The sequence below is a fragment of the Lichenostomus cassidix genome, chromosome 5 (assembly GCF_008360975.1).
Source record: "Lichenostomus cassidix isolate B80296 chromosome 5, HeHo_3.0, whole genome shotgun sequence".
NCBI classification, from domain to species: Eukaryota; Metazoa; Chordata; class Aves; order Passeriformes; family Meliphagidae; genus Lichenostomus; species Lichenostomus cassidix.
Window position 1 is genome coordinate 35,361,380 of NC_139486.1, and position 19,804 is coordinate 35,381,183.

Genomic DNA, 19,804 nt, shown 5'->3' on the forward strand with positions numbered 1-19,804 from the left:
CTTTCAGCCCTTCTCACCAGAAGAACATTGATGTAGTCAGTGTCCCCATCAACACCTGAGCAGGAGACTCTCTCCCAGCTATACAGCTCAGCAGAACGTGAAATTAATGAATCAGGATTTGGCAAGCACACGCTGCTGATCACAGCCACCTAGTGCACACTCATCAGTACCCGTCCCTGCCCTGCTCTTGCTGCTCCACTGGCTCCCTGTGAAGCCTCCCCTCTGACAAGGCTGGAGTGCCAGTAAAACCTTCCATGCGGCTGGAATAGTAACTCTGACCACACCCGGCTCAGGCAGGTAACCTGAAAACTGAGACACATACTGACATACTCCTGCTATTCCCATACTGGAGAGGATGGGGGTGTGAGAAGGATATTTGCCAGCAGCCATTGAGACACTGCATTATTCTTTTCTGAGACATCTGCTGGGAATCTCTGGTTAAAATATGCTCTGCTGGGAAATAAACCATATATAACAATTTTTTTTAAAATCATGCTTCTAATAATTTAGGCTATTAAAATTAAATAAGAATTTTTAATTTTTGGTATTCAAGCATTCACTTATGATATTTCTGTTGTCACTCAGTTTAGGCAGTAAAAATACACTGTGCAGTTTTCTTCTTTCTTTTGAAATAAGAAAGAGACAAGAAAAAAACAATTTCTGCTTCTCATGCACAAGTCCAGCATATTTAGGTTTGTTCTACAAATTGTAGAAAAGTTTTTAAAGAAAAGCAAGAAGCACTTCCATCTGAAATTTTTTTTAAAAAAAGAAAAGTATTCTAAAAGTATAAATCCTTTTAGATTGTGTTGATGAAATAACTTTCCTTTTAAGAAACAAACCAGTGCAAAAACTGAGACCTGCACAAAGGAAGTGATTAACACTCCTCAGTCTCTGCATCCTGGGCAAAATTGCCAGCCAAAGCCAGAAGAGCAGTACAGTCCTAATGAAGCCCTCGGAACAGGCCTCAAGCAATGTTGCCTTGGTGCTGCTTGTCTGCTCATGGGAGTATGTCACCCCAGACAGGGAAACCTTAGATCAGAGGTTGGTCTCTCCAAGGGAAAAAAACATCAACTCCCGGAACAGATTCATTCCACTCCTACAAGTCCTCAGGGATAAACAATACAGGAATGGTTCTTGCTCAAGGCAACATCACATACAGACAACACAGTGATGAGCCCAGAATAAATACCAAGATTGTAAAATTGATCTACTGAGCAAAGAAATTCAGCTCTGACATGAAAGACAAACCAGAGTGAGAAAATTCCAGATTCGGCAAATTACAATCCTAAAAGAAGGTTTATTCACAGCCAATGGGGGCTTTGGAATGCCTCATTTCAGGACAGCAGAGGTACAGCCAACTGTCATAGGCTGTAGAAGACAGATATACAGGATGGACAAAGTCTGCTCTTGAGAGCAACCTTCAAATATCACGCTTCCAGTTTTAGGAAAGCAGAAGAAGAAATCAATTTTCATTAGGCTCCACAAAGGATGAGCCACATTACCTTCCCCATGACTCAGACTGACACAGATCCCCACTTTGCTTTGTGTACCTGACTTCTGCGTAAAGTATTCCCACTCGCACACTGTGAATCCTGTCTAATGGGTATCATGCATCCAGCCCATCGGACATGTGCTTACCTTGAAATTATTACAGTCTCAAAAAAATCATACCTTTGGGCCTCTGTAGCACAACCCAGATAGTTCTATTTTTCTTTCACACACCACAAATAATATGTTTTAAAAACTTTTTCTTCAGCAGCAATTTTGAGATACAACCTCCATCCATCCACACAACTGGACAGACTGTGAAAGGCTGAAAGACCAACAAAACAAAATTACAAAAGCACTGCAAAAACTAATCATGCGTGAGTGACTGGTGGAACCAGACACAGCACTGTAACAAGCAATGTGCCATTTATCAGAGCCTCTCATATTCAAAACCAGTATATCCTCAGGTCTTCTTAACTTGCCTTTTCTGCCTTCCAATGACTTTGGTTTTATGCTTACATTTCCCTGTGTAAATACAGTGACATTCATCCCCTCTTTTCTCTGAAAGCTGCTACTGAGATACAGAAAATAAGGTTTACATGCGGACAATGGTTTTGATTTGAAATGTGTCACACTAGAGCTCATTTATGTTTTTAAGTAATATCAGAGCCACACTGGAATCACTGTAGAGATTTTGGTACATGGTTTAATGTGCCCAACAAACCCTGTTCTGTCAAGCAAAAGAAAATTCCCTTCTGCAAGGCCACATTAAAATCACCTCCACATCACCTGTAAACACTGAACTGGCAATCTAAGTGTCTGCCTATTTTATTGCCTCCACCTGCAGAAAGCAGCACTGCACATTATACTTTCACTTGAATATTAGAAATCAGCAACCAAAAGCTTATGTAACAACATCCAAAAAAAAAAAAAAAAAAAAATAAAATCAGTCTTCATCAGCACTTAATCAGGACATAGGGCTGTTTCAGGGATGTGTAATGGCATACAGGACTTCCCAGTTAAGAGTCCCCAGCCTGAGTTCAAGCCAGAGTAATCACTAATTACATACTCCAGCCATATAAGACCCCGAGACTCATGCTGGTCTCTTGCCAATGTGAAACAGGGATGCAAACACAGACCACTTTTTCACAGGTGTCTCATGACACAGAATTCATCATCACAAGGAAGGTCATTTGGCAGCCCAGAGGTTGGAGTTGGCTGTCAAGGCAATTTTATCTGAGAAGGTACAGCAATTGAAAACCCAACTGCTGCTGTGTGTTTGCAGTGGGAATGCAGAGACAGAACAGGCCTGGTAGATCAGCTCTAGCACTGTGCACACAAATCTGTGATGATCTGCTCCCCAAACACCTGGCAGAGAATAAGTGTCCCCAAGCACATCAAAGTTATCCAACAATGCAGTCAGCATGTAAGTGAGCTAGTCTAGCAGCTGAGTCTGAGTTAACTTCTTTTGTCCCAGAGGCTGTCCTGAGGAAAAGGGAGAGCACCAGCACTGCTAAACTACTGGGAGGCAACAGCCCCTCTGGTGAGCATCCAGGCAGAGCGCTGTATGGCGTGAGGGATCTCACACACTGAAATGGCAATAACCCATGTTCCACTCAGTGTGTTTAATTGACAACCTGAAATAAAAGTCATTTGTGGGAGTAAAGACAGAGAAGGGGTGGGAGGAAACCAGCTCTGCTTCTAGACAAGACTGTGTAAATTACAGGGTCTTAATTACATTAAATGCATTATGGTACCATATGCACATCACTAATAAGGCAGAGATAGAGGAAATGGGACTAGATGCTAAAACTGGAAGTTGAATGGCTACATTCTAGACTTGATCTTTTGGAGAGTTTCTGAACCACTGTGTCCTAGTTAAGCCATCCATAAAACAAAGGCAATAATCCTTTCTTCAGAGGGGCATTGAGAGGTTTAATTAATTAATGTTTACAAAGTCCATTGAGATTTCTGACTGACATTTTAAGTAATTCAGAATACTTTTAAAGTGCATTTGTTTCTTCTACTGCACCACTTGAATGTCTTCATATTAAAAGAGCCAAAGGAGAAGAAGATGGAAAGAAAGAATATGGAGATAGGTACACAAACTAGTGGGAAAAAAACTCGACAACAGTAAATTCAGCACTTCAAATCCACTGCTGTCCTATCAAAGCTGTCAGAATACTGCCATTTCTTCAGAGGAAGAAGCACGTGCTTGTCCAACCACCCACCACCTTTACCTTGCAGATCTGTTAAACTTAGATATTTTTGTCTGTAGCACCATGCTGGTAAACAACAAGGTAATAAATGGCAGAAATAACAGGCAGTAATGTCAGGTTGATTAGCTCACCAGTGGAAGTGAAAGGGAGAAGAGCAAAGAGATGGAAGCACCAAAAAGAGAACCAGAAAGGGATAAGAGAGTGCTGGACAGAGAAGGAGGCAAGTTGAGTAGGGAGAAGCAGATCATTAATAAGGGACTCCACACACTGAGCTATTCTATGAAATGCATTCCCACAGATGCTCAGGTACTGGAATACATTATTCAGAGAGACTAGCCTAGCATGAACAAGGCTTCATGTGTGTCCAAGTGCCATAGAAAAACTGAACATTGGACACTCTTAAACGCACAAGCACACACAAGGAGCTGCTTGATACCTGAGCTCGAATTTTTCAGTCCCTACATTGTCCCCCATCTCGGAGCAAAACCTTTGTGTGGCCGGTTTCTGTAGGGGGCGTTTGTGGGTTCTGAGATACAATCAAAACGCAGACAGAGGAAATGCAAATGTCATTCAGCTCCCGTTCATTGTCAGGAAGGACACATGAGGATAAAACACTGTACACTGCATCCCAGCCCCTATTATATGTCCTACTGTTTTTGTCCTAATTTATCCCATGCATAATTTATTTACATGTGTATAGTTTCCCGATCAGCAACTTTAAAGAATAAGTGAAAATTATAAAATGTTTTATTAAACAAGTTGTCAACAAAATTGCAGACGGTGTCAGACAGCCAGTACCAATTCTGCTTCCTCCAAATAGCCTTAGTACTTTAAAAGGCACGCAGAGAAAAGCGAACCCAGCACTTGATGTCTATTGTTTCCTCCTCTCACACCCCCCAGGGGCGAGGGGAGGAGAAGGGAGCTAATTATAAATGGCCTCATCCTGTCCTCCCCGACTTTAGCAGCAGCAGGATCGGGCCCCGATTCATTCCTGCACAAGCAGCCCTTCGGCAGGATCCGCCGCGACTGCTGGGAGCCCCACGGTGCCACGAAGTGCGAGGAGAGGCAGCAAGGTCCCGTCCGCCGGCGAGGCGAGGGCCGGGGCCGCCAGCCGTGCTCCCGTGGCCGCGGCCGCTCCCGGGTGCTCCCCGCCTTCCGCCCGCCGTCCCCAAAGGCCACCGAGCCCGGGCTTCCCCTCTACCGGCAGTAGCCGCGACCGGCGCACACGTCCGCGGCTGCTCCGTGCTCAGGTGCGGAGCCGGGCGGTGCGGCTCCGGGTGTGCTGCCGGCGCTCGGGCAGCGCCCGGCGATCGGGAGGGGCACGGAGAGAAATCGCTCTCGCCCGCACAAGCGTCAAACCTGCCGTCGAACGGGGGGGGCACGCTGCCTCTTCCGCGCGGTTTTCAGAGCGCCTTCAGTCCCTCGCCACCCAGCCATGAGGATACTCGGACTTCTTTGATTAACCCCCTGCAACTGTGCTCCCCTGTCCCCGTGGACGTTTATACCCGAGAGGTCGAGTAAATGAAAGCAAAGGTTTCTCTGCCAGGACGGAGCAGGAGAGCTGATAAACACGTCAGCACCCCTTCCCAGCTCGAGGCTCTCCTATCCCTCTGGATCGCAGAGAGACAGCGGCAGAAATCCCTGGAAAAACCTTCAAGTGTTTTTCCAACTCCAACCGGAGAAGCTCAAGTCAGAGGGAAAAGAGAAAAAAAAAAAAAAAAGAAAAGAAAACCTCGCAGCCCTAATTTCATCTCACAAAACTCAAAGGTATAAAAACACCCACTCAGCACAGCCGGAAAGTGCAAATGAAGCGTCACCGCCAGGTACTCTGCTTCCCTGCTTTACTAGCAAGAGCGCTGCCCCCGTTAGCAGGGAAGTCGTTTGAAAAAGGTTAAGACAGCTCCTCTCCCCGCATACGGTGCCAAATCCCACTCTCCCTAATGCCTTCGGGGATTAGCGGCGTGCGCTGCAGACCACAAGGAAAATAAAGGACGCGATCCAGAAGACGACAACCGGCTCCCGCGGTGCCCCTCAGAAATCAGCCGGGGAACCCCGGAATACCTCCGCAGCAGAAGTACCTGCCCCCTCTCTCCCTCCCTCCCTCCCTCTCTCGAGCTGGGGTCAGACCCCGTCCGCGCAGCCCTCGGCGGCTTGTGCCCGCTCTCAAGATGGAAACACAATCAACTCTCTTTGCCACTTTGAAAAGCGAAAGCCTGTCATATGCAAAACAGATCTCCGGACTTCCTGCCCAAAATCAGCGACCGGCAGTCCCGAGTCATTCATTTCACCCAAGTCTGCTTCCCTGCCTCTCCCCGTCGCTCCCTCTCCGGCACGAGCGCCGAGACGCACCGGCGGAACCCCAGCTGCCCCGCTTTGCGACCGCCCAGCCGAGAAGCGAGGGGGGCCAGCTCGTCAAGACATCCCAACTCCCCAAAGATTTACGGAGGCAACTCCGAGGCGCGGCGGTAGCGCGGAGGCACCGCGCACCGAGCGCCCCCGCGGGCCGGTCCGTGCCCCGCCGAGCGCGGTGGCGGGGCCAGCCCGGCGGGGCAGCGGGGGCAGGACGCTGTCAAGTGCGCGCACCCCCGCGGGACGCGGCCGCCGCCGACCCCGCGCTGCGCCCCGGGAGAGCCGGGCGGGCTCCCCGCCGCCGCCCGCCGCCCGCCGCCCCCCGCCCCGCGCCCGGGTGCCAATTAACCCAACAATTTTTTCCTCGTTAATTTCGGCGCGAGCCGCGGGGATGTGTTGCACAAAAAACGAGCGAGTCGCTGGGGCAGAAAAGAGGGCGGGAGGAGGGACCCGCCGGTAGGCTGCCGGCACCTGGCTCCGGCTGGCAGCCGGCGCCGGAAAGGCGCCTTTTTTCATATTTAAACCACGCGGAATATGTACATTTTTGATTCCTACTTACGCTTTCAGGGGGTTGTGAATGACAGTCGCCATTTTGCTACAATGTAACAGAATATTGTGTCTCGGAGTTCTAAAGGTTCGCTCAGGGGAAGCGGCCAGCCAATGGCAGCGCGGCATACCGGCCCGCCGGCCAATGGCGAGGCGGGGGCGGGGCCGGGGCGCTGCTAGTTATTAGGGGAGCTGTCAAAGCCCAGAGGTCACTCCCTCTCCCTGGAACTGGCGGCGGGCAGGTCTTAAAGGGGCAGCGCCGCCGCCGGGGCCGCCGCCGCGCCCGGGGGCACCCCGGGTTCCAGCGCGGCCAGGGCTGCACTTTCCTGCCGGGCTCCGGCCCCGGCTCGAACGCGCCGCGCCGAGAGAGGGAAAGCCGGGCTGGCTCCTCGTCCCCTCGCACCGCCACCGCTGGCCGCCCTGTTTCTCAGGCGGCATGCCCCGCCGGGGGAACGAGCCCGCGCCGCCCGCTCGCTACCGCACGCTGCCCGGTAGCGTCCTTCCCGCGCTGCTTCCCTTTCTCCACAGCCGCGCTCCCCGCCAGGTCTCCGCGGGCCGCCGGTTCTGGCAGCGGCTTCAGGGTAGCGCCGCTCCCGCTCCCCCTCCCCCAGGAATTTCGCTCTCTCTGTCAGTCATCCCGGCCCGCAGCCCCTGCGCCCTTACATAACGCGCGGTGGCCAGACCGCCCGCCCGGCCCTACACAGCCCCGCTCCTCTCTCCAACACAGCAACTTCTGGCTCGCCGGGAGCCGGGCCCCCGCCTCCGTCTGGCACAGGGAGCCGCGGGGGGAAGAGCCCTGACCCGCGTTTCACCGGACATGCAGCCCTGCGATGAGACAGAAACGGGAGGCTGGACCCCGGAGCGCCGCACGGAGCAGGCAGAGCCCATTCCTAGGGAGGCAGCGAACTCCAGGAAGTCTGGGCTTACCTGCAACTCATTAAAGGAGCTTGCGAATGAATTATGGAGCATGACCGAAGAAATTTAAGAGGTGTCAATCCTGATCTCACTCTCAGAAGTAAATCCACTGAAGTTCACAAAATTGCTCTAGTGTAAACTAGGCGTCCACAAGAGCAGAATCAAAAAAGTTTTCTCCTTGTCTGATAGTAATGTCAGATTTGTCATCTCATACTTTTCTCCCTCTCCCAAAGGTCTCGTCTCCCTTCAGGCATCCTCCATCCCTCTAAAAAACACAACCTCCACCAAAACCAAGCCTGCAATCCTGTTCTTCACATCTACACATCCAGAAGAAACTCAGCTAAAGACTATTAAAACACAGTACTGACAAAGCAGTAAAAGGGAGGAAACTAGATAAACAATTTGATACACAATGAATAAAAGAATGGAAGGAGTGATGTTTGTGAGATTTTAGCAGAAGTAGAAATAGCAGTCTTCCTGAGATAGTGGGCTGAACTTGAAAAAGTAAAGACAACTAAAATCTCTCTTGCTCAAGTTTTTGACAAAATAGAACTTTCCAATACTGGGGCAAAAAAGAAAAGGAAGAGGAATGGAGAACAGAAAGATTGTAATTATTACTCACTGTGCGGACAGGGACAGAAGCGTAATGCAGCGGTTTCCCATTCATCAAGGATTCATCAGAAGTTTGCAAAAAGTTAAAATTTAAGATCTGTCTAGGGTCCCTCTGTCCAAAATATTGCCTATTCTAGCTACTAGGTCAACTTAGGTACTGTGCCAGGCAAATATCCCTGGAGGGAATCATCTCTTCCATCAAAGCAATCTAAGCCATTTGGTTACAGGCTCTGCTTAGGAGAAATAAGCTTTCTGTCAGCTGGAGAGTTGCCAAGATGCTGAGATCTATCCCAAAACAGTTCTGGGAAGTAATCTTTAAGAACATTTCCATTATCGTATTACATTATATTATTTAATAGAGTGGTGGTCCAGGTGACATTGAATGCGACTTCAGACCCTCCTGCTCAGTACTCACTCTGCTCACAGGAAAAGCTAACCACAAACTGCCGCCTTGTCATATGCACACAGTCGATGTGCATGCTGCAAAGAAACAAAGGGCTTAGCATGCACCTGAGCTGGTGACCACGGCCTAGCAACCTACACCCCATCTCACTGCTGTGAGGATTTCTGGTTCAACTGTTCTTATTGCTGTGATATTCACTTAATGGCAAACACCTGAGCACTTACTGTAGGATGGGCAATATTCGCTTGTGGGATAATTATTTTGCTTCACATATATGAAAAACAAAATCGCCTAGGACTTTATCACACTGCAAAACAGGAGACAGATTTGTGTTACTGAGAGAAGGTACCAAATCCTGCCAAGCTCTAGAAAGCCCTGAGATTTTCTAAGGAAAACTGGTGACATTTTCAGATAATTAAGAAACCCCATTTGAGGTCATTTTTAGGAGTTTAATGAGTCCCTCTGGTCCTGTTTTGTTGGATATATAGGCCCATTCCTGCTCTGCAGGCAAAGAGCTCTTGGTGCAGCTTGGCAGGGAGTATACTGCAAAAACAGGATTAAGCCACACATGCTTCCCTGGCTGCTCCTGTTATTCAGACATCAGGCCTTTATCAGCTACCAGCAAAAGCAACAAACAGTGAGAACAGGCACAGATGACCTTGGATTGTTGATAGCCCTTTTCCCAGGCAGAGCCCACGTTCCTGCCTAGGAGAACCAGTCAACAGCACTGCCTTGCTCAGAGGAATCTCCAGGACACCCAAGGACAGAGCTGCCATATCAGAGCAGTGGGAAGTCTCACCCGAGGTAACAAAGGCATCAAGCTTTGCTCACATGTCCATATAATTTTCCTGTAGTGTGTTTTATGTAGAATTCTACAGCAGTTAGATTATCATTTTAGCTGAAAGAAAAGGCACAGAGCACTGACTGGCATTTCACTTGTAATGAACTACACAACTTGTTTACATGTTCACTATTTGCAAGCACTGGAACATCACAAACCTATACTAATAAAAATTTTATGCCACACCATAGTTGGAGTAACTATGGTTATGGTAATAACACCATAAAATGGAGTTATCTCCATTTTCACATACACACCAGCCCATCATTGGTAGATCATTTATGACGTAAATTTTAGATTAATTTTTCTTCTGATTTTAGTGTACCATAAGTCAGTAATCAGGAGTGTTACTATTGTTTTACATCCTACAAGACCAACACAGCTGAAACACTCATTTACATATACACTGAATTACAACCTCACGATTTTTACATTTGTCCTTAGTTACTGTTAGTTTTATTCACACTCACCAGAAACATAACAAGGAGGCTGAACAAAATATAAATAATTTAAAAGTATATGGCATAAAAACCTCTAGGTGGGCACATTCTTAACAAGAGCTTGCCAAATGTTTGGACAGCCAACACAGAAATTTTGAAAAAGGAAGGTAAGTTTTAACATAAATCTTTTGGGTAACATCTCTTGCATTAACACAAGGCTTAAGCATGCTGCATCTACAGGGTTAGAGTGAGCAGGGCTTTAGAAGAGAGTTCACCACCTCAGCTCCAGCCCGATACAGAACTGCAGCTTGTCTCTACCCAAGTAGAAGAAACACAGTGTCATATCTTCTCAGTGTATTGGGAAGTGTCATGTCTCATGGATCATAATGCTGCTCTCCTGATGCACCTCAGTTTCAAACATTTTTACTATTGACATAATGCAAGTGCATTGATACTTTTTGTGAGGTCTGAACAATATTCCTGTTGACCCTGAAAAGCCTTATTTTGGCTGACAATATTTCACTGTGAAAGAATTTTTACCCTGTATTTACAATCTTTTGCTTTCCTTTTTATCTTGTGAAGTTTTAATGTAGAGTTGCTGTTTTCTGGAGGGAGGGAAAGTTAGGTTCCTCTTGTACATTCCTCAACTCTTGTGAATTGGAAAGTGAAACAAACTAGACACCGACACTGAAAGCCACAAATCTAATTTTGCTATGGAGGGAAACATAAAAAACAAAGCTGAAAAAAGAAGTGGCTTCTGGTAGATTAACAACTGTTTAATGTTCTCAGACATTTCCAGTGGTCTAATTTTTTTTTTATTCATATATATTAATATTCAAAGTATCAGATTCATACAGGTCTAAGTAAGACAGTGTGCTGTAATGTAGCTTGTTACAGCAAAACAGGGCCCCACATGCATAAATATCCTGCAAGAGATTTGAAGCCTTAACCCCTCTTTATTTATTAAAGTTGTGCAGGCATCTCTCATACACTGTTTCTTGTCAGCCCTCCTCCTCCCTTTCTTTGATCTTTACCAATAGTTGCTTAGCTGAAAGAGGAGGAAAAGATATCAGAGTGTCAATGTTACAGACTCAACACCAACCCTCTACAGACACATCACCAAAAAAATTTTATGTAGTCAGCATAACAAAGGTAACTATGGAGCTACACAGTGTAAAAATTGGCACCAACAATTCATTCTTCACAACTTCGGGAATTGTATTCATGAAAGGGACCTGAATTTTTTTTTAAGTAAAATTTCCCCTGTTTAACTATAGCAACAGTTCTTGGTTGCCTTCAGTCTCTCTTGATTTCAGGCCTGATTCTGACTTCCCAGCTTAAATTTTTGTATGCACTACTCAGTTTTCTATCAAGCACTCCTGAATTACTTGTATGGTGTAATACTGATGTCTGGACTCATGCCCCTTTATTTTTAATGGGATGTTCTGATAAAATAAATACATTTTAACACTAAAGAGGAGTCTCTACTAGTAGGAAGCACATTGAGGCTTCAATCTGAAGCGTTCAAAAGTTTGAGGAGACAGAAGTTGTTTAAGTTTCCAGAGTCTGGCTCAAGTCTGTCCCCAGTTTAACAAACTGCTGAAAATCTATTTAGTGTGGCCACCAGAAGATTCTGTGTCATGCATTGTTTTTAAATTTCCCCAACAATAGAAAATAATCTTACGAACAAGCTGCTTCAAAAGGAGAGTACAAGTCTTTCTGGTAGCCACTGCAAAACCACAGTAATAATAGGAAAAGGAATCTAATAAAACAGATACATGCTTTGAAGAACACACATTCAGTAACTATGGCTGTCCTCTCCTTGAGGGGAGTCACTGGTAAAATTCAGATAGGACAAAACTGAGTTCCCATCATGAAGCCTGATTTACACATCCAGAGACACTGGTCTGTCTGTCTTAATTCTTAAGTGAGTAACTAGCTGGGGGAAAAAGGAAAAATAAAAGAAAAAAAAAGGAAAATAAAAGAATAAAGAAAAAATAAAATAAGAAAACAAAAATTAAAGAATAAAGAAAAAGGTAAATTCTTTGGGAGTCCTTTTCACTCTTTCCTGTATTAAAAGTAGGAAAAAATGTTTTTGCAGTACATCCTTCAATGGGATACAGAGGTGGTACCCTGAATCATCTGAAGTTATGCGGTCTGCATCCTCTTATTCCTAGTACAAGAGTAAAAGTGCGTTTCTAAGGGAGGGAGCAGGTGGTATAGTTTAGGGAACAATTAATAGATGATCTGACCCTCCAGAAAAGTTCCTCATTGCTACTCCAAATGAAGTTCAGGGATACTGTCTATCTGTGGTTTTAACCACCTTTAAACAAAAACTTCAAATGTGGTCCAAAAGTGGTACAACATGACTTCCTCTTGCCCATGAGGAGAAAACAGAATGTAATACCTTGCTAATCAATCTTATCTCTAATAAGCACAGAGCATACAACATAATTATGATTCTAAAACAGGTTTAACATTTGGATTGAGCATAATGAATAGCACTCTCCCTGAGAAAATTAACAGCTGAGAAAAACAAAGTGCCACACTCATCCAAAGACTGCTAACTTTGAATCTGCTGTTGATTTGGACAGGTTCACCTTTACTTCCTTACTGATGAGACCACCTCAAAGAAAGGAATGAGTATTTTGACGTGACTGTCTGCTAATTCCACTATGGAGAATTTTTTTTTTAATCAAGTAGGCAGAAGTGAGCTGTCCAGATGTAAATGTTATGACTGCAATTGTTTTCCTTCAGGATTCAAGCTTTCTTGTTTACAGTGTGAATTTTGGTCTTTGGAACAAACACTATCATAAGTGGGTTGCTTTTGTATCACATGCAGAAGTTATACAACTAATAACAAAACCAGTCTTTTTAACTACGTGGAAAATAAGATTCAGCACAAAAATAGCTCACCTGCCAGTGTTGGTTTGTTTTTATTTTTTTAGTTTAATATTATTTGTGAAACACTTCTAATTTCAAGGGTTTTTTTAAAATAATTTTAGTAACACCTTCAAGGGTTTCACCCCCTCTTCCATATAAATACAAAAGAATTATAGTATTGCATTCTTTTTTTTTCTTTCCTTGTGTTTTGTTCCATTATTTTCAAAACAGTTTGTAACTTAAAATATCTTCCACTTAGTAAAAATTTTAAGTAAGAAAAATAAAATCTGATGGGGTGGTTGCAGTGGAAAGAAAAACATACACAGAAACAGCAGTTTACAATTAGTGAGGGGATAAGAAGGCACTAGCTCATTCTATTGCATTGATTGGCCAAACACCAGAGGAAAATGCAAGTAAGGGGGAAGTAAGACTATTTTAGCTATGTTTTAAATCCTGCTAAATAGAAACAGCTTTAAAAGTATCTCAATATTGTTTTCCATTTCCCATCCAACTTTACTTTGGTAGAGGAGAGAAACAAGAAAGTTGTGGACGGACCTGCCTAAATTGCCAGTTTAGGTCAACTTTAAAAGTTGATGACTTCAAATTTCAGTGAACAAATGCAGTACTGGTATAACATAAAATGATCCTGGGAACCCATTAGAGTCAGTTATTGCAGTCAATGTCACAATGGAGCCAGCCCTGATTTACTTGCTCCCAAGTCTCCCCAGGTGGAGCCTGGGGAAATAATCTGATACAAATTTCCCCAAGCCAAACAGGATCTCGAGTCAGAATTCTCCCCTTCAGAGTAACTTTGCTGATACTTTTTAACAGAGATAACCACATTGATAAAGTCCCTTACATAAAACCAGCATTGCCACAGGCAGTGTGCTATTTGTTGGGCTTTTTCATTTGCCTCTTGTTTGTTTGTTTTTTAAGCAAGAATGAATCAGCTTTGCTGTCAGGACACCTCCTTCAAACGCAGTAGCCACCTCTTCAACAGGAAGCTCTGCCCCACAACTCTTGCTCCAGCCACTCTTCTCATACATCTAAGCCTTTGTGTCAAGTCTTCTACTTGCTCAGGCTTTTGCTAGAGTTGACAGGCTTTTGCTGTCACTGGTACTCTGTGCTGCCTCAACAGAAAGCACGTAAGAAGAACTTGTCAAAGTTTATTTTGAAATTCCAGGCAACTAAAAAGGTTGATGGGGTACTGCTTGATACAAGGTCCAGATTTTCACTCCCACTGATGATGCTTGTTAGGCTATTTCTAAGACTATCCTGTTGAATCCTTGTGCCATTCCAAGAAAGACTCCTGGTGCAGGATTTACTAGGCATATATAGACAGAGGGACAGGTTCTCATCTTTGCATATTCTCACCTCATGCATATTACTAATATGGGCCGGTTTCCAGTGAGCTTAAATAGGCTATAGAGGGTCAAACGTCCTAACCAATAAGGCCACAAACCAACCACTCTCTCCCTCAGAGTGCTGCAATTAGCACTTATGCATACATATTTAACCCATCTTCAGATCTCAGACTGACAGGACAGGAAGGATTCCTACCCAAGAGCTGAGAGTGGAATACAAGTCTAAACACAACATCATCACATAAAACTTCATCAAGCCAACTGTGCCACATGCAGAAAATCTAAGTTCCCTGCCTCACTATTCCTTCCAGTGCCTGCTTGTGATGGGGCGTTTCTTTTTTGTTTTAAAGGTCAACAGCCAGCCAGGAGCATACCAGCCTGTACATTTGAGAAAAGAAGGCACAAGGAGCTTCAGCAATAAAAAAAAAAAAAAACCTGAAGAAACCTTCAAAAGGAAATCTTATAGCACTTAGCATATTTTGGCACCTGTCATGCCCAGGAATGATCAAGCACTACAGTTTTTAAACTGAGCAAAACTTTGTAAAGCTGTGTGTAAGACCAGTCACCTACTAGGAACAGTGTCTTATATGTTAAATTCTGCATTCACTTGCAAAACCCAAAGTGTTTGCCAATCTCACACATAGCAGAATGTTTCCTCCCATCTGGTGTCTGTGGCCAAAGTCTGTATGAAGTACAATTTAAAAGCATTAGAACAACACTGATAGAATAAAAACATCTACAAAGAATACTGCAGTTGCTGCTGCTATGCTCCAGTTTGCAGAATGTAGAATAGCTTACCAAATTATTTTCTTAGGGAGGATTCTCCTTGCTTAGCTCCTGCAAGCATCAGCATCTCACTATAAAATGCAAGCAGTAGGAATCCAGCCTTCAGGAACCCTATGCAACCAATAGCCACAAAATAAAGCCTTATGATTGATTACCCAGGTTATGACACTTCAGAAATGGTATAGTAAGCATAACTGACCTGCAATCTTTTCCACTCCCCTTTGGCACTGCAACAGCTTCTTATTCTTTCCAAGCCATTGGCTAGCTCTTCCCCAAGTTCCTTTTATTAAAACCTTTTATCTCCCCACACAGTAACAATTTCTCCTAGCAATCATGACCATCCACTCTCATCACTCTTCTAGACAGAGGCATTGGCCAAATCCACTTTGGGAGAAGGGGAAGGATAGCACAAACAGTCTGAGTTGTACTTGCATTTGTTAAGGGAGAGAGGTGCTTATTGCTTAAGATCACTCTCATAATCAGACAAGTAATGGCTTCCCTTACTCTATTTATATAATTGGAATAATTCACTAGCTAACACTTTTCCCAGCTAAATGCATGCCAACCTCCTGAAATGAATTCAAACTTCAAGAGCACGGAGGAGGTTACACAACAAGGGTCAGTATGCAAAGCCTAATGCCAGAGATATGCAGCTGTTTCCCTCACTCATACTCCCTCCTTCTGATTATTGAACATGAGAATCCCAGTTGTATTCCAGATACAAATACAAGCATGTTATATTCCAAAGCTGGGCGCTATTCCAAACTGGAGCGCTGGGGACATCCAAGTTTAGCCTACTTGTTAGCATAGCACCCAGACTGCTGGAACCATAGGCATTCATTCTGAAGTTGCTGTACGTTTAATTTCCTCTCTCCCACCCAATATATACTCTAACCTACCAGCAAAGCTTTGTTTTCAGTCATATTCTTACAAAAATATCCTAAAACATCTGCTTAAAGGTTTGTGGAAGCCTTATGCCATCTTCAAAAATCATCTCAAGAAAAGTAGACCCTAGTTCAGCAAAACACCAAGATATGTACACATAATCATTGATACCATTCATTGCTAGAGGTGAGCAATACTGTTAAATACCTAGTGGGAAGAAGCCTGGGAAGAGAAGTCACATAGGTATCAAACAGGACTGGAAAATAATTTAGGAAGCAATGGCTGCTGAGACTTGGATATTATAAAGAAACAATCTAGATTCAGAGGATTATAGGACTAATGCCAAGTCACTAAATCTAAGAGCCCAGAACAATAGGACACCTTGGAAAAGCAGACTGGAGTACTTTAGAATGCTGCAATATAGCTATATAAGCCTCAACTCACATAGCGTAAATTCCATATGGGCCCTTGTGTCTAGTGTTTCCCATTAGGTAACTCTGGGACTTATTGGATTCAGGGGCCTAGCCTTAGTCTCCTTAAAGCTGAACGTTTGGGCTACAGATGTTAAAAACAAACAGAAAAATCCCTGCCAGTCAGGTTCTGTTCCCATGTTTAATATGCAATTCTAACCTAAAGGCTTGGTTCTGCCAAAGTCGCCTTCAACAGGAGGAAGGGTTGTCCAACACTGTCACAATCAAATCCAGTTTATTCTGCCATAAAATTTATTCTGCACTTATAGTGGTGTAAACTAAAGTAAAACATCATCTGTATTTATATACAGCATTTAAAACATATGCATGTTGCTGTTCAGATCTTCTGTGCAAATTTTCATATTCTGTTCTCAAAATCAAACCAGAGGAGAAAGTGGTACTATCTTATGTCAATGTCAAGAGTCTGACAATTTCACCTGAAAAGAATCAGCATTTCTTTGTATCCGTAAGTGCAGAATTTGGCCTAGATACAGTATTTCGTTATGAAAGAATGGGCTTAATAAAAACAAAAAGAGTTTCAAAGAAACCTGCAAAGAGCAATGTGGACACAAATCTGTCCTGCTACAGAGCCATTGCTTAATTTATCTGTTAACTCCCCAAGTACACAACACGATTCTGCGGGTGTGTCCGAATTAAGACTCGATGTGTATTACATACGGTGAGTACTTCTGGGCGTGAGGCGTTTGAGGTCACGGCAAACCCTGCACGGCATATTCCTGCCTCTTTGCCCTTCCTTTTCCTCCTCCTCCTCCTCCTCCTCCTCCCGCCCAGCGCTCCCCGCCCCGCGCACCTGGGCAGGCCGGCGGCACGGCTCGGCCCCGGGGCGCCCCCGCGTGGCACTGCCAGGGGGCGCGCTTAGAGAAGTTGCAGCATTTGAACAATTTCTGCCTTTCCGACAGCGACAGTGAACGAGGTGCCTTAAATTTAGCAGTCATAAGGTCGAGTGACTCTGTGCCTTCATGGCCCTAAAATTCTGACGTCTCGGTGAATTTGGTGCGAGGTATTTGGCTTTACAGATTTTCTGTAGAAACCACAACTGCCTGAGCCATGAAAAACTAGCGTCAGAAAGGTGCTGGGATGCTAGGGGAAGGCTAGACTTTGACACCATAATATTACTTTTACTTTTTAATATGTTGTATATACAGTATCATATATATATATATATGTGATGCAGTATTGTGTACCATTCTGCTTTTCCCCAGAACCCTAAATACATGTCCTAGCACTAGGACAAAAAGGTTACACCTCAAGACTTGTATTTGGACCATTCTTTTTGCGCACACACACACACACACACTCTCCCTCTCCAGCATTTCGGCATGCACACACAAGCATGAACACACATCTAAAGACTATCATTTAACCTCTGAAATCATGCTGGAAGCCTTGGGACAATCCCAAAACTACATCTGAGAACTTTTAAAAAAACCCAGTGGTATATACACAGCATTATTAGTTGTTTTCACTAAGCTTTACAGTTTATCTTTGGTACATAGATACTCCTTGAAAGCCAGTTTTTGAAGTGTTTTATCTGCTTTTTCTCTGCTCACTTGAAATCATAGTTCTGTTTGTAACACTTAAATTATTCATACAGCAGCCAACACTGATTTTATAGGGATGATGATGATGCTTCAGGTGAAAAACAAAACAAAAGGATCAGAGGAACACTTACACAGAAGGCAGTGTTTTCATGCCAAAATTTTTAGTCAGGAACAATCAGGTAAGAGAAGGACGAAAAACATACAAGACATCTCTATAAAGTTTAGGATTTTTTCACCATACAATGATCTTTAAAGAAAGATTAACAACCTGTATTCAGGGTCACTCTGGATTTATAATGCATATCTCAAAAAACACATGACTTTAGTTATAGCCTATAGAATCAAGAAGGCTGCAAGACATTTATTTAAGTCTTAAATCACAAAGGAGCCCGTTGCAGTATTTAAACTGACTTCTCATAAATATTAGTGTGTCATTCCGTTTATAATACTGTAAAACACCCAAAACCAATATCATCCAACGGAAACCCTTTACAAACTCAAGTTTACAATTTCAAGATTAGATATTTCTTATTTTAAAAGTTCATATGTTATAGCATATGTCATATGTTTCCAGTCATCAAAGTAGTTTCAAGCTTATTATGAAAATACTATTTCCTTAAATCAGAAAAAACAACACATCAACAGTTAATGCTTTTTTTTCTTTTTTCCTCCAGACCACAAAAAAACCCACTCAAGCTCTTCCTCCAAGAATAAAGGTAAACAAAACATTTACCCCAGCCAATTGTTTCCAGGGGGAAAAAATTTAGTGGCCTAACTGTCTCAAGCCCTCCCACTTAGCCCAAATTCAGCTGAAGCAGACACAGCTTGAAGGACTGTGATGAAATAATTTGTCACTTGCCATGACATCAACTCACCCGGTACTACTCTCTAGCATTTTGGAAGCTGGGCAGGATACTTCTGCTGTCACACCAACACAGAGCAAATCCTTCTTTTCTACCCAGCCTTCCCATTCACATCTTAACCAGTCAATAGTTAGTGGCAGGGTAGGATGACATCTACCTGCCATCCAGCCTGACAAGAAGCCAGCGACAGTAACCAACCCAGAGCACTATTCCTCTGTCCAGGAAAAGGGATGTGCATGCAAAAAGACTCCTACAGGAAAGCAGGTGGTGCAACAGGTTGAAACAAAATGTAGTGAAGAAGTCAAATAAATAAGACCTGTAATTTGTCCATTAACATCAGGAATATTAAAGGACATTGTCAAGTTACTACATCTGAAAATAAGACAGTGCCTGATTCACCCCCCAGATTAGTTTAGGTAGTCACACCACAAGTCTGACCTAGAGTACTTCTAAATTACCCAAAATCATAACGTGCATATTATTTTGATACTTTAAGTCAGTAGGTTTGCTTTGGCTCAGCAAAGTGAACTGAAGTGGTGTGTTTTGTGCCTCTCAGGGGATTCGGTGCTCTTAGATAAGAAACCTTTAAATGCTATTCCAGGATTTAGCACCTAATCCACATTCCATAAAAATAATTCTAGAGAATTAAATAGGCTTTGCATCAGATCTATCAGGGTGTGTCTCCCTACTCCATGGCCAGTCTTGCCTGCTTGCTACCTACCCATGACGCACAGCAAAACTGCAGCTGTCTGCAGCTTGCTTGGTTGGCCAGAGGAGCAAGCTGGGCCAAGTTAACCCAACAAACTACACAAGCCAAGTCTCCCACTTCCTGTAACCTTCAGAGATGAACAAAGCTGCAAAAAATTCTGCACAAGAGAGGAGCATCTAGGCCATCAAACAGGATTTACTGTCACAGACACTGTTCCATGCAGGTGCAGAAGAGCTACTTACGCAGCCAGAGGTTTATACTGGCTAAGCTACCCATCCACTGGTGCTGTCATCCTGAAGTTGTCACACAAACACAACACAACTGCCAGGTACATCTCTGAACTTCACAAATAGAAGTGAAAACAGCTGGTTTCACCAGCCAGCAAGTCAGTTAATAATGTTTTAAGAAATACTACAGAGGTGACTTTAAATTGGAACATTTATGAGTTCATTCCTCCTAATGAGTAGGA

General features: G+C 43.9%; 1 protein-coding gene across 9 annotated transcripts in view; it reads right to left on the minus strand.

Annotated features, from left to right (window-relative positions):
- Positions 1 to 19,804, minus strand: part of DPF3 (double PHD fingers 3) — a 194,102-nt gene that overhangs the window by 165,185 nt on the left and 9,113 nt on the right. Inside the window, exon 1 of one of the 9 annotated variants that reach the window (XR_014852632.1) lies at positions 6,616 to 7,021. The exons of 1 other annotated variant lie outside the window; for it this stretch is intronic. Coding sequence is in view for 5 of the 8 variants with exons in the window: in XM_085062232.1 (XP_084918358.1) it covers positions 6,616 to 6,731 (116 nt within the window). In the remaining 3 variants the exon portion in view is untranslated. Of the gene's footprint in view, positions 1 to 6,615; positions 7,034 to 19,804 lie in introns of those variants that run through there. 7 more of the 9 variants (XR_014852634.1, XR_014852633.1, XM_085062232.1 and 4 more) reach the window with 7 other exon arrangements.